This window comes from Odocoileus virginianus, chromosome 8 (genome assembly GCF_023699985.2).
Source record: "Odocoileus virginianus isolate 20LAN1187 ecotype Illinois chromosome 8, Ovbor_1.2, whole genome shotgun sequence".
Lineage (NCBI taxonomy): Eukaryota > Metazoa > Chordata > Mammalia > Artiodactyla > Cervidae > Odocoileus > Odocoileus virginianus.
The window spans coordinates 70,782,011-70,797,001 of record NC_069681.1 but is presented as its reverse complement, the minus strand read 5'-3'; the positions used below and the strand labels follow the sequence as shown (position 1 = coordinate 70,797,001).

At 40.6% G+C, this 14,991-nt stretch overlaps 1 protein-coding gene across 1 annotated transcript; it reads right to left on the bottom strand.

The window, feature by feature from the left end:
- Window positions 1-785: 785 nt before the first annotated feature.
- Window positions 786-5,573, bottom strand: SAP18 (Sin3A associated protein 18). Its single transcript, XM_020881099.2, has 4 exons — window positions 5,423-5,573; window positions 5,197-5,306; window positions 1,429-1,551; window positions 786-1,203 (listed from the first exon to the last, which is right to left on the bottom strand). The coding sequence occupies exons 1-4, from the start codon at window positions 5,549-5,551 to the stop codon at window positions 1,047-1,049; spliced, it is 519 nt and encodes a 172-aa protein (XP_020736758.1). The 5' UTR covers window positions 5,552-5,573; the 3' UTR covers window positions 786-1,046.
- Between the last annotated feature and the right edge of the window lie 9,418 nt (window positions 5,574-14,991).

Below are 14,991 nucleotides of genomic sequence, written 5' to 3'. Positions count from 1 at the left end.
CACTGAGACTGTAACTGTTCTGTGGAAGAGACAACACCCGTTCTGTTTATGTTTTATAAAGTCCTACTTTATGGCTAACTTTGTTATTAGTCTTCACAGTCCTGTAGGCTGTCACTTCTATTTTACAAATTTTAAACAAAAACAAATTCAGCTAACTTGTCCAAGGTGCTCCTAGTGTAACCAGGATTTAAATGTTCAGCCCACCTGGTTTTAACTACTCTGTCTACTGCCTCAAATCAGACATGAGTCAGCCCCAGCACTGAAGAGGGTGTGTGAACATCCTCTGCTTACTCAGCTTGACCTCATCCCGGACCTTCTCCCATGCTCTTAAGTTTCCTCTTTCGTTCTCCCTGCATTTTCAGATCTTCAAGGTAAATCTATCCTTATCCTAAGTTCTAACCCTTGTTCCTCTATACTACTTCCTGCCCTCAGAATGCTGTATTTTCCCCATTTTAAAGCATAAAAGTCCTCACTGTAGCACCTTTTCTCTAACTTGTCATCACACCCTGATTCAGGCAGGCCACTCTCTTCAAACACAAACAGCTTCTTCAACTTGCCTCAGCTCAGACTGTTCCAAAAGACTCCAGCTGCACCCCCTCATTCCCACAGGTCCTCTTCCCAAGTCCATACAAGCTTCTAGGTGACAAACCCCTGTTCCATTTAATATAATATGGCTTTCTTGTTCTGCCCCATTTGGGCCAAAACACAGCAACTCCATTATTTAGCATAAACAACCAATACTATATTAAACCCCAAACCCAGGCCCCATTAACTTTCACACTCAGGATGATTGCAACATATATTTAACAATACAGTTTTACATAGAATGCTAAGAGCACTTTTCATATTTTACAGAAGAACTTGAAACATATGGACTTTCTATTAATATTCATACCATAGCAAAGCCAAATCTAATTCCTAAATAGATGCATTACAATTTGTTTATAGAGTTTAAAGGCTTAATGGCAATAAGGAGAGGAGGAAGAAGTGAAAGTTTATTTTACATAACTGACTGGAAAATAAATTCAAGAAAAAGCAAGTACAATTTAATACGGTCTCATGCGCCCTGAAGGAGGTGGTGCCCGATTTGGAGGGGTGATCGCTATGTCCAGATAGTCTCCTATTTGGAACTTCTGTGACTGCAGGGTCATGGAGTCATCAGTCCCCTTTCTCCCAGACATGGTGCTGCCAATCTCCTTTACTCTGCAGGAAAGGAGATCAACTGTTAACAGGGTGGCTAAGCAATGACACTGTGTGTGTCCTAAAAAGTGAATGTGGGGCTGAATTTGCTCCATGATCTTAGAACACAATGAAAATGTAAGACATAATGATCTAAACTAGATAGTAAGATAATATGGATTATCCCTAGCAGGTAAAACATACTGAAATCAAAGAGATTATATGGAATTAAAAAGAAAAGTTACCTACCGATAGCCAGGCCTTTTAAGATCCGTAAAAACAATTGCAAAATTGAAGTGTGTGCCTTTTTTTCTGGCTTCTGGGTAGACTTCTTTTACTAAACTAGTCAATTCTTTCAAGGTTGCATCCATCCTGAAATTTTTTTGTTTTTAAGGAAAAAAAAGACACTTGATTAATCAGCAATAATGTAACAAGGATACTGCCATACAATGAATTAGTTACATGTGTCTCAGTTGCAACTTTGTTAGAAACTGTCAAGGTCTCACAACAGACTTAATTTTAATACTAATAATACTATTATTATACTATTTGCCCCCAAATACTATTTCCCCCTACCAGCCTGTGTTTGAAATTTTCATGAATGAAGGCAGGCTAGACTGGTAGTGTGCTAAAGGGATTTCAGAATTGCCCCACTACCTTTGCTGCTATGTAACATCTCACTGACCTAGTGATTTATCCACTTAAGAATAACTAGTCCCAATTAATCCAAATTCTCAAATTAATTGTTTTTCATTATTTCAGAGGCATTTTAGCATCTCTGAAATTGGAATACATCTGAGAATGTGTCAGGAAAGCATTTTCATTAAGATTGTGCATTGTTTTCCTTTCTAAGACAATGTTCTGATGAGTTCTGCAATAGATGGAAAAGCCAACAAAGCACATGGAATTTTCAAGGCTAAGCATAGGCTCCTTTCACAATATATATTCCTGCCTTGCCAATTTCTATTTGAACTGAAAACTATATAGACCTTGAGCCAGTATGACACAATCTGGAAAAATCTTCTAAAATATAAGCATCAGGTATTAGGAGCAACAGTCTAAGTTTTTGAACTGTCTTGTTCCCTGACACGGGAACATGAAATGGAGGAAAAGGAACTTGGCAGCAGCACTGTTGAAGGGTGCTGTACAGTGACCCAGGATGCAAGGCACCACTGAAGAGCCCTAACGGACAGCGTCGAGCAGGGGTTCAAACACCCAAGAAGTCATCTAGTTTTAACTCAGTTCCCTATTTACACCATCTCCACTACATCACACTCAGGTAAAAAACCATGGCTTCAGCTGCACTGAGAGCAAAAGGCCACAATGATCACATCTCCTTTCCTTCTCTACTGATGCTGAATCCTCAATACACCTGAAACAACTCTATAGTATCCCCCAAACATCCTTCTTCCCATATGACCATCACCCTCTTAGATGCCCAGGTCACAAACGTAAGAGTGGTAAAGTTCTTCCATCTCTAGCCTGTTGTTTCTACCTCCTAAAGACAGATCAAGTAGGACTTCCCTGGTGGCCCCATGGTTGACTCCAGGATTCCACTGCAGGGGGCACAGGTTTTCATTCCTGCTTGGGAGCTAAGATCTTGCAAGTCTTGATGCGCAGCCAAAAGACAGACCTATTTTTTTCTCCATCCCCACCATCAGGCTGTACTTAACCTCTCATTATTCAAATCTTTACAAGAGTTCCTGGTGACTGTAAGGGTCAGTTTTATATGTCAATTTAGGAAACTACAGCTCCTAATTATTTAAACACACACTAAGGTAGGTGTTTTGGAGATGGGATCAAAAATCTATCATCAGTGGACTTTAAAGTGATTATCCAAGATGATCTGAGTAAACCTCATTCAATCAATCTGTGGGCTTCATTCAATCAGTTGAAAACGCTTCATACTGGACCTAAGTCTTCCCTGAAGAAATTCCAACAGCTTATGCTGGAGAGTTCCAGCCTGCACCACAGACCGAGGTAGTCCCCACAACTATGTGAGCCATTTCTTGCTCTTCTATCTCCTATTGGTCTTTCTCACTGAACCCTATTTCAGTCATCGAGATAATTCTCTTCCAGTAACCTGTCTAGTGACCACCTAAGCACAAGATCTGTCACTGCTGGGGTGGGGTGTTCCCCCAGCTCCACACAGTGCCTTGGACTTTAGCCAATTCAACTAGCTTCTGCTGGGCTCCTCACTCCTCTTTCCTGGACTTATCTCAAGGCCACCTACTTTGGCCCCTCAATCTATTTCTACAAATTGAGAATCCCCAATCTTCCCTCATTGCTGCTTCTGGAATGGCAGCAGGGCTCTGTTCTGTCCCTCACCAACATCCAGTCTGTCTTTGGCCACCATTTTGAGGTGTAAGATAAGGTTGTCTTGTTTGGTTGCAGTTTATGGACAATTGAGGACAGGATTTAATTTTTTGTAATTTTTCTCTCCTTGATTGAGAATAGGGAGTGTGGCACAATCTCACCCTCCGTCTCCACCCTAAAGTCTTACTTAGCATTTATTCCATCTGCTTTCTTTTGGAGATTAAATTTACTCTAGAAAGGGGGCAGAACCCTCTTTATACTCTTCAGTAAAAGCAAGTATATGGCAAGTAGGAACTCTTAATTTATTGGGAGGAAATATAGACTAATCTGAACAGAAGTGTTCATCAATCTGTTAATAAAAGTTCTTCTCTATAAGTTAAATCGACCTTCCTGAACTGTTTTCCTGGAATAATACTAAACTAGAATCATACTACATAAACTTAGATGAGAGGTGGAACCAATCCCTCTGTATTCACTGACAGATAAGTGGACAGACAAGATGTCGCAAAGCCTTCCAATGAAACATTATTCAGTCAGTCATAAAAAAGAATCACGTTTTTTTATACCCTTAACCATCAATAAACCTTGAAATTATTATAAGTGAAATAAGCCAGACACAATAAGACAAATAGGATATAAGAGCACTTATATGAAATACTGGAGAAGACAATGGCAACCCGTTCCAGTACTCTTGCCTGGAAAATCCCATGGATGGAGGAGCCTGGTAGGCTGCAGTCCATGGGGTCGCTGAGAGTCGGACACGACTGAGCGACTTCCCTTTCACTTTTCACTTTCATGCACTGGAGAAGGAAATGGCAACCCACTTCAGTGTTCTTGCCTGGAGAATCCCAGGGACAGTGGAGCCTGGTGGGCTGCCGTCTATGGTGTCGCAGAGTCGGACGCGACTGAAGCAACTTAGCAGCAGCAGCATATGAAATACTTAGAAGAGGCAGATTCACATAGATACATAGTGGCGACCAGGGGCAATGAAAAATTTCCAGTATTATTGCCTACTGGGTACAGACCTTCTGTCGTAGGGAATTTAAAAGTTTTGAAAAATAGATAGTAGTAATGGTTGCACCGAAATGTACCCTGAAACAAAACGACAAATGTCACATATTTTACATTAGGCATATTTTTAAAAACTAAACACCTTTTACTGCTACTATAAAGCCACTGTAACGTCAAACCAAGGAACTGCATAGGGCTTGCTGTACGTAACAGCACTAGTCAGACGTGGGTAGGGAAGGTACAAAAACATTCAGGGAGAGACCGTCAGTAAACACATCAAAAGCTTCTCCATTAAGCACATCAAAATCCACCCGGTTTCGTTGTTTTGAAGCTGGGGCACCGAAAGCTTAATATTAGCACACGTGCTCTATGAGGACGATGAGTATCACCCAACTGCACCACTCCCCTCCCCAAATTATTCTAGCGCCACCCTCTACCAAGAGCCCCTTGGGAGCCGCTGCGGCACTGGACGACCGACGTGTCACTTCCGCACCCAGCAGCCACAACAGTGACAGCAGTCCTGGGTCAATTCTTTACAACCCAGAAGTTTCAACGTGAGCGGTCAAAGCGCCACAAGACGAGTCAACACCGTTTCCTCACCGAACATCGACTTCCCGCGAGCTGCGTCCAGAGGCCCCGAGCCGAGGAGAGCCCGAAGGCGGCAGGCGAGCCCCCGGCCCCCTGACTCACCAAGTGTAGATCTGCAGCTCGCTGGACGGCACGTTTCCGCGGGAGAATTCGTCCATGCGGTGGTGGCGGCCGTTGTTGGTGGTGAAGACGCGCAGGAGCAGCGGGCAGGTCTGGGGTCGAGACAGGCGGGAGTCAGGAGGCTGTACGCGCGGCCCCTACCCTTCCCTTCGGCCCCGCACCGCCGCCCCACCTCCCCAGGGACCCCTGCATCTCTTCGGACCCGCACCTTCTCCCGATCGATAGGCTTTTCCGGCTCCTTCTTAATTTCCTCCTGGGTAACGCGCGACTCCACCGCCATCTTCCTTCTCCGGCCCGCGAGACGCTCACTCTGACCTCCGACCCCGGCAGCGAGCATGAGAACCAAGCATCTCGCGAGGACACGCTCGAGGTTTTATATATGACCGGCTCGAGGGCGGGGCGTCTCCCAGCGCAGGCGCACTAGCTATGCTAAGTGCTAGCTCGGCCCGCGCGCCTGCGCGCTGCCTCCTGGGAAGGGGCGGGCATTGACGTCGCGGGCGGGGCGCTGAAGCAGAGGCTCGCGCGCAGAAAGACGGCCAGAGGGACGCGGACGCGGGACTGAGGAAGCTGAGAATGAACGGGCGCTCGGAATTGCTGTGGGCGGCCCTCAAGGCGGAGGTGGGGGCGGTGTTGTGTGTACTACAATCGCTAACCGGAAAAGGCGGGTAGACCTGATTAGATTAAAATGAGGAAAACAAAACAAAACTTCAGAGAGAAGCTGACTGGGAGGAAACGACCGAGAGGCGTGTGGTGGCCGGAAAGCTGGTGTCCAGAGCGTCCATGGACTCCTGGAGAAAAAAGCACGGTGGGAAGTGGGAGAAAGAGTTGGAAAGGTGCTTTAAAACGAAGAAGTCCAGGAGGCCGGTCAACACCGAAGGCTCTGGAGCGCAGGGCTAACCCGGACGCGCTAAAACCACAGAGACTGGCTTTTCAGGAAGAAAAGTTATGACCAACCTAGACAGCATATTAAAAAGCAGAGACATTCCTTTGCCAACAAAGGTCAGTCTAGTCAAAGCAATGATTTTTCCAGTAGTCATGTATGGATGTGAGAGTTGGACTTTAAAGAAAGTTGAGCCCAGAAGAATTGATGCTTTTGAACTGTGGTGTTGGAGAAGACTCTTGAGAGTTCCCTGGACTGCAAGGAGATCCAACCAGTCTATCCTAAAGGAAATCAGTCCTGTATACTCATTGGAAGGACTGATGCTGAAGCTGAAGGTCCAATACTTTGGCCACCTGATGTGAAGAACTGACTCACTTGAAAAGACCCTGATGCTGGGAAAGATTGAAGGCTGGAGGAGAAGGGGAAAACAGGATGAGATGGTTGGATGGCATCGCCAATGCAATGGATATGAGTTTGAGCAAGTTCCGGGAGTTGGTGAAGGACAGAGAAGCCTGGCGTGCTGCAGTCCGTGGGGTCGCAAAGAGTCCCACACCACTGAGCGACTGAACTGAACAGTTCAGACAGACTACACGCGCTGGCTTGACAAAAGTGAGTCGCGTGACCTGTGTTGTGGGTAGACTCTCTGAGGCTGGCTGCGGTGTAGACTGGGCACCCGTCCTAGGCAGAGGGTCGCATGGTAACAGTGAAGGTGCCTATACTTCAGATGTAACAATTGCGCTCTATGGTGTGTACTCTAGAGAAAAGCCGGCTCAAGGACATTCTCAGACGTTACAGGAATAATCCTGGCTGGTTTTTCATGAGAACAAAAGTCTGAAACCACCCAAGTGTCCAAGTCTCGGATACCTCACTGAGTTGTAGTAGGCCAGGCAGCAGCAGAACTCCCAAGAGCAGTAGATGGCATACTGCAACCAAAAGGAACACACTATTGAGTTGGGCCAAAAGTTCGTTAGGTGTTTTCTGTAAGGTGACTCTAGCAGCACTTAGTTGTCTTTAACTTCATTTGAAACAGTTTTGTTAGATTATGTTCTCATATCAGAATGTTTTTTTAAACAACAAAAAAAATCCTTAAAAATGGTGAATTTTGTGTAGCCATTTTAAAACTATTAACATGCCCCATTAATATAACCAAGCTTGGTTATTCTCAGCTAATGTCTCCATCTCTGGATCTCTGTCAACTTCAACTGGTCTACCTAAAGATGGAAGGAAAACAACATTTTCAGCATATTATGCTTTATTATTTCAAGAAAGGTAAAAATGCAAATAAAACACACACACACACACAAAGATTTGTGCAGTGTATGGAGAAGGTGTTGTAACTGATCAAACATGTCACAAGAGGTTTCGGGACTTCCCTAGTGGTCCAGTGGTAAAGACTACACCCTTCCAGTGCAGAGGATGTGGGTTCAGTCCTGGCCAGGGAACTAAGATCCCACTTGCCACATAATATGGCCAGAAAAAAATCTTTTTCTTTTTTTAAATTTTTAAAAAGATGTGGTTTCCAAAGTTTCTTGCAGATTTCTTGCTGTGCAATGCTCCAGGGTCAGGTAGACCAGTTGACATTGATAGAGATAGAGACATTAATTGAGAACAATCAAGTTTGGTTATGTTAGTTGCTTTGATGTTCAGATTCCCCATAAGTTAAGCCACAAAAACCTTAGCCGCATGTGGAACAGAAGAGATCTCGCAGCACAGGAAATGGGCCACCACCAACCACACCAAAGGCCAATCTTCATCCAGAGGTGATATGTATACGGTGGGATTGGAAGGGAGTCCTCTATTATGAGCTCTTTCCTTGGAAAACCAAGCAATTGGTTCCAACAAGTACTGATCCCAGTCAGACCAGTTGAAAGCAGCACTGGACGAAAAGCATCAGAATTAGTCAACAGAAAATGCATACTCTTCTATCAGCATAATGCAAACTGAGTGTTTGATGACCAGGCAAAAACTGTTACAGCTTGGCTGGGAGGTTCTGATTTATCAGCTATATTCACCAGACATTGCACCTACAGATTTATATTTATTTTTGTCTTTACAAAATTCTCTTAATGGAGAAAATTTCAACTTCCTGAAAGATTGTAAAAGGCACCTGGAACAGTTATTTGCCCAAGAAGATAAAATGTTTTGGAAGATGGAATTATGAAGTTGCCTGAAAAATGGCAGAAGATAGTGGAACAAAATGATGAATATGTTGTTCAATAAAGATCTTGGTGAAAATGGAAAAATATGTCTTTTATTTTTACTTTAAAACCAAAGGAACTTTATGGCCAACTGATAACTACATGAAATAGCATGAAATTCACAAACATGGTGCTGGGTGTAAGAAGCAAAAGACAAAGGAATATTTACTGTATGAATCCATTTTTATAACATCCCAAAGCAGTCAATATTAGACTATATTGTTCAGGATGCATTTCCAGGTGATTTAACTAGAAAAAGAAAAGCAGTGAAGTAATTGTCACGAAAGTCTGACTGGTAATTACCTCTGAGCAAAGAAGGGGACTGTAATCAGGGAGGGGCAAAGGAGGTGCTTCTAGAGTGTTGGCAATCTATTTTTTGAGCTGGTGGTGATTTTAAATTATTCTTTAAACAGTGCTTTCATGTACATACTGTTCTCTATGAATGTTATTTCTTGCTATTTTTTAAATTAAATAATTCCTGTAAATCAATAACAAAAAAGACAATCCAATAGAAAAGTGGGGGAAGACATGATAGGTGTTTCATAGAGAAAATACAAATTACATGGAAAAAATGCCCAACCTTATAAATAATCATAATGTACATTTACACCACAATGAGATAACATTTCAACTCGACTAGATTGGCCAGAATGGAAAAGTCTGATGACCAAGTGCTAACAAGTATATGGCGAAAAGGGAATTATTATGGACTACTGTCATCCACTTTGGAAAAACCAGTATTACCTAGAAAGATTAGATATGTGAATACCTTAAGAGGCATGTATTCCACTCCTATTAGTATACCCTAGGGAAACTAGGCAGGCAGACTCCCATCCACTGTACCCAGGGAAAATGCAATGTGCTGAATAATGTTATTACAACATCTTTATTCATAATAACTAGAAACAGTCTGAATGTCAAGAGCATAAAGTGGAATAACATGAAGACTTGAAATGAGTGGAAAACATTGAAACTGGAAGAACCTCACAACCTTTAATTGGTGATATAGGGTAGATTTAGTTTTTTAGGTACAAGCTCTCATTTTGGACCTCTCCAAATAATAAGGTCTCATCAAAACAGAATTTACCAATATCTTGAGTCAGTGGAACTGCAACATTATTATAGAAGATTTAAGGTAGCTCTTCAGGCATCCCTTAATCTACCTAACTTGACCTTCAAGGTTCAGATCTGAACACATGTTATAATATTAAAGTGTATGTATCCTTTCTCTTTCTCTTTAGAATTTACTCAAATGAGTGTTACACTTCTAGGTATATACTCAAAAGAATTGAAAGCAGGGACTGAAACGAGTATTTGAACACCAATGTTCATAGCAGCATAGTTCACCATAGTCAAAAAGTGGAAACAGCTAAGTATCTGTTGACAGATGAATGGATATAAATGCTGTGGAATATTATTCTGCCCCAAAAAGTAATGATGTATTGCTACTTGCCACCATAGGGATGAACCTAGAAAACATTATGCCCAGTGAGAGAAACCAGACATAAAAGAGCAAATATTGTATGATTCCACTTATATGAGGGACCTATAATTGGCAACTTCATAGGTAGAAAAAGTAAAATATAGGGATTACCTGGGCCTGGAAGGAGATGGGAATGGGGAGTTACTATTTATTGGGTACAGAGTTTCTGTTTGGGATGATGAAGATTTCTGGAAATGGACAGTGGTGATGGTTACATAACATTATGAATACGCTTACTGTCACTGAATTGAACATCTAAAAATAGTTTAAATCATATATTTTATATTATGTATATTTTACCACAATAAAACTTTTTTAAAGAGTGAACATTTGAGGTATGTGAAAATAGGTCATCAAGTTGTCTTCACTCTTTTCTCCCTCTTTTTCTTGTAACATATTCCAGCATTTTTAATTGAAAGAAAGGCAAATTATCCTAATTAAAATCAGAAATATGTAATACGAAGTTTTACAGAATACTTCTTAGTGACTATAGCTCCTTGGCTATTTCTGCTGTTGAAATTAAGAAGGACAGCTTCTGACAGCAGGAAAATAGGTATTCATGAATATATACAGAACATGTTTCTGGAAAAGATTTGATGGAATATATTTTTTATAGAATTTTCTGACTTGATAAATGTGGATTATATGCTCTGGGGGCATTATTAAACCTTATCAAATTTTTCTTTCAGGTTTATCTGTGGGAGACCAGATGTATGGAATTTATAAACATAACATTTATTTGTGGGGTTCTGTTTCAGAGAAATGTGTATGTAAACACTCTCAGTAAAGCATCTGCTTGTTTCCAGGAATAGATAAAATACATGCATTTCCATAACCATGCCTAGAAGAATTTAGCCTAGAGGCAGTATAATTATTACTGAGAATGTAGGTTGTTTTATATTACCCTAAAAACTGTATTTTTTACAAATGAGCATACATGCCAGCTTGGCATTAGCACTACAGACAATGCTGCCATGAGCCAGTCCTGATATTCCTAAGTGGTCTTGTTTCATCATCTCTAGTCATTCTGCACATTACAGCTAAGGGTGGTTGGTAGCATTTTTCAAGGCTACTCATAAAACAGCACACTCTGAGATATGGGATTTGGGAATCTGCTTATTAACCCCTTTTCTGGTTCTCAGAACCTTCTTATTTACGGTACATTTTAAGCCAGTGGAACAGAATAAGTCATATTTGCTTTTCAGAGATTTTAAATATCTCTCACTTTTTAAAGTGACCCCCTATTTTAAGCATTTAAATGATTAGATTGAAAATTATTTTTAAACAGATACCCTATCCCTGAAGAGTCTGCAGTGTTTACAACTTAGAAGCAAGTTGTAGAAGGCAACTTAAAAAGCTTAATTAATAGTTAAAATGATTAAGGTTTTGAAGTTAGATAGATCTTAAACTTTAGTACAGTCACTTGCTAGCTGGTTAATCTTGAATCATTTAACTGCTCTGACTCACAGATTCCTGATCTCTATTGTTTTTGTTGTTCAGTTGCTAAGTTGTGTCTGACTTTCTGCAACCCCATGGACTGTAGCACGCCAGGCTTTCCTGTCCTTCACTATGTCCCAGACTTTGCTCAAACTCATGTTCATTGAGTTGGTGATGCCTTCCAATCATCTTATCCTCTGTCGTCCCCTTTTCCTGTCCTCAATCTTTCCCAGCATCAGGGTCTTTCCCAGTGAGTCAGTTCTTTGCATCAGGTGGCCAGAGTATTGGAGCTTCAACTTTTCCATCAGTCGCTCCAATGGAATATTCAAGGTTGATTTCCTTTAGGATTGACTGGTTTGATCTCCTTGCAGTCCAAGAGACTCTCAAGAGTCTTCTCCAGCAACCGCAGTTTGAAAGCATCAGTTATTCATTGCTCAGTCTTCTTTATGGTCCAACTCTCACATTTGTACACAACTACTGGAAAAACCACAGCTTTGACTATATAGACCTTTGTTGTCATAGTGATGTCTCTGCTTTTTAATATGCTATCTAGGTTTGTCATAGCTTTCCTTCCAAGGAGCAATTATCTTTTAATTTCATGGTTGCAGTCACTGTCCACAGTGATTTTGGAGCCCAAGAAAATAAAATCTGCCACCGTTCCACTTTTCCCCATCTATCTGCCATTAAGTAATCTATATTAGGATAATAGAATACCAAATAACCTGTTATGAAGAATAAGTGCATCTAAAATAGTTGGCATAATGTCTGCTATGTATGAAGCACTCAACAAATGTGAGTCAGGGTAGTCACCACCATCATCTTGTCCATTCTGTTTCCTTTTGCAGTGAGGCAAGGGGGATGCAAAATAAGAGGCTAGTTTCCTGTCAGCTCCCTCTATTGTTCAAGGGTAGCTGATTTCAGGAAAGTTTTCGTGAAAACTTCATGAAAAAAAATAGCATTGCTGCCATTATTACTTAATTATAAATGTTTGCCAATTCACTACCATGCACATTCAAATAAAAATGTACTAATCCTGGGAATTCCCTGACAATCCAGTGGCTAGAAGTTGGTGCTTTCAATACCTTGGCCAGGTTCAATACCTGATCCAGGAACTAAGATCCCACAAGCCACACAGCACGGCAAGGTGGGGGGAGGTGCAGTACTAATCTTCAATCATGCAAAATACTGAGAGCATGCTTATTCAATTTTTTTCTTTTTTAAAAGTTGCTACAGAAATTATTTTGTTTAGTTATTTAACTAAAATCCGTAAGGAGTGCCTTTTGGGAGAGACTTGGGGTGGCTCTTCTGATTCTGATTCTGATTCTAAGGTTGCATATGAAGAGGGGACTTCCCTGGTGGTCTAGTGGTTAAGATGCCACATTTCCACTGTAGAGGGCACAGGTTCAATCCCTGGTCAAGGAACTAAGAATAACAAATAAAAATAAAGTTTTAAAAATATGTATTATAAAAAAAGATTGCACATGAAGAAAGATCTCCAATAATATGTTGCTTCTTTAGGATTGGGAAATGTATGTGAATAGTTTTATTTGTGATATTGATGTCCACAATGGCATAAATAAAAATTAAGTCTTTTCTTTTCATATATCAGACAGTAAAATATGCATTAAATGATTAAAGACATTTTAAAGTGTTGAGATAAGTATCTCAGTATCATATTCTCACCTTTTAGATTTTTGTCACAGGAGTAATAATAGTATTTAATGATTACTGTATCAGTTATCTTTTTATTGCTGTGTAACAACCACCTGAAAACATGAAAGCTTAAGACAACCATTTCATTTGGACTGGTCTCAGCTAGGCAGTTCTTCTGGTCTCACCTGGTTTCCCTCATGTAATTGTGGTTATCTGATAGCACATCTTGGGGGAAGTGGGGTAGGTACTTCACCTCTCTCTCTGTCTAGCTGATGGCTCTGACTGTTCTCTGAGCCGTGTGTCTTTCCCATCATGGTCCTGGAGTACCAGTAGAGTCAAAACAGAAGCTTCAAGGTATCTTAAGCACTCGACTCATTAGTTACACAACTTCATTTTTGCCACATTCTATTGGACAAACCGAGTCACAAAACCATGCCAAGAATCAAGAAAGTGGAGAAATAGACTTCACTTCCTGGCTAGTTATAGCTGAGACACACTACAAAGGGGCATGCACATAGGATGGAGGAATTTATGTCCATTTTTTAAAAATCTACATACTAAGCACTTTTACATGTTTTCATGCATTATTGCATTTATTTTTCACAAGTGTCCTATGATATGTGTAAATTATTAAACTTATTTTACAGATGAGAAAAGAAACACTGGGATGTTATGTAACTTAACATTTCTAATCTAGAAAATATTTATTAAGAGCTGTTGATGACTGAAACTATAATAATAATAGAATGTCATATTTAAAAGAAGAATCATTGTTGTTGTTCAGTCCCTAAGTCATGTCCCAACTCTTTGCAAGCCCATGGACTGCATCACACCAGGCTTCTCTGTCTAGCACTATCTCTCTGAGTTTCCTCAAACTCATGTCCATTGAAAGTCAGTGATGCCTTCCAACCATCTCATCTTCTGTCGCCCCCTTCCCTTGCCCTCAGTTTTTCCCACCATCACGGTCTTTTCTAATGAGTCAGCTCTTCACATCAGGTGGCCAAAGTATTGGAGCTTCAGCTTCAGCATCAGTTCTCAATGAATATTCAGGGTTGATTTCCTTTAGAATTGACTGGTTTGATCAAAAGGAAGGACAAAATATGCTCTGCTGATGTTAAGTCGCTTCAGTTGTTTCCGACTCTGTGTGACCCCATAGATGGCAGCTCACCAGGCTTCGCCGTCCCTGGGATTCTCCAGGCAAGAACACTGGAGTGGGTTGCCATTTCCTTCTCCAATGCATGAAAGTGAAAAGTGAAAGTGAAGTCGCTCAGTTGTGTCCGACTCTTCTCGACCCCATGGACTGCAGCCTACCAGGCTCCTCTATCCATGGGATTTTCCAGGCAAGAGTACTGGAGTGGGTTGCCATTGCCTTCTCCCCAAATATTATAAATTAGTTCAATTATGTTTTTAAAATATGTGCACACATATACACAAACATTTTGGGAGGAAATAATTCAAAATAATTTACAAATTCTTCTAAGTTGGAAAGTAATGGTAGAGAGTTGTAATTTCCATCTTTTTTGTTTTCCATATTTTTCCACATTTTTATATTAAGTATATACTGATTTCTAGAAATGCAAAAGTAATGCTTAAAAAGTAAATCTCTGAAAAAACTCATAAGAAGAAATAGATGATCTGAATAGACCTTTGTCTATTACAAGGAATTGAATCAATAACTAATAACCTAAAACAGAAAGCAACAGTGGGTTCACTGGTGAATTCTATCAAACACTTAAGGAAGAAAGTATAAAATGCTATACAATCTCTTTTAGAAAATAGAAGAGAGAATTCTTAACTCATTCTGTAAGGCCAGTGTTACTCTAATACCCAAACCAGACAAAGACAGTACAAGAAAGAAAAACAACAGACTGATATTTCTCATAAACATAGATGTAAAATACTTACCACATATTAGCACATCAAATTCAACAATGTATAAAAAAAAATCATACATTATGACAAGTGGAATTTGTCCCAGATAGGCGACTCAGGGAGTATGATGCCCCCAGCTTCATCCTTCTTTCTTAAGATTGCTTGGCTCTTGAGGCTCTTTTGTGGTTCCATAGAAATTTTAGGACTGTTTTTTTCCTATTTCTGTGAAAAGTGCTATGGAATTTTTGTAAGAA

What these genes read in the sequence shown, in the direction of transcription:
- SAP18 (XM_020881099.2), bottom strand. Translation starts at nt 5,551, where the DNA reads ATGCTCGCTGCCGGGGTCGGAGGTCAGAGTGAGCGTCTCGCGGGCCGG. An exon ending in GAGCTGCAGATCTACACTTG is followed by an intron (nt 1,552 to 5,196) that starts GTGAGTCAGGGG and finishes AAAAAATTTCAG; the next exon opens with GATGGATGCAACCTTGAAAG. An exon ending in CTTAAAAGGCCTGGCTATCG is followed by an intron (nt 1,204 to 1,428) that starts GTAGGTAACTTT and finishes CCTTTCCTGCAG; the next exon opens with AGTAAAGGAGATTGGCAGCA.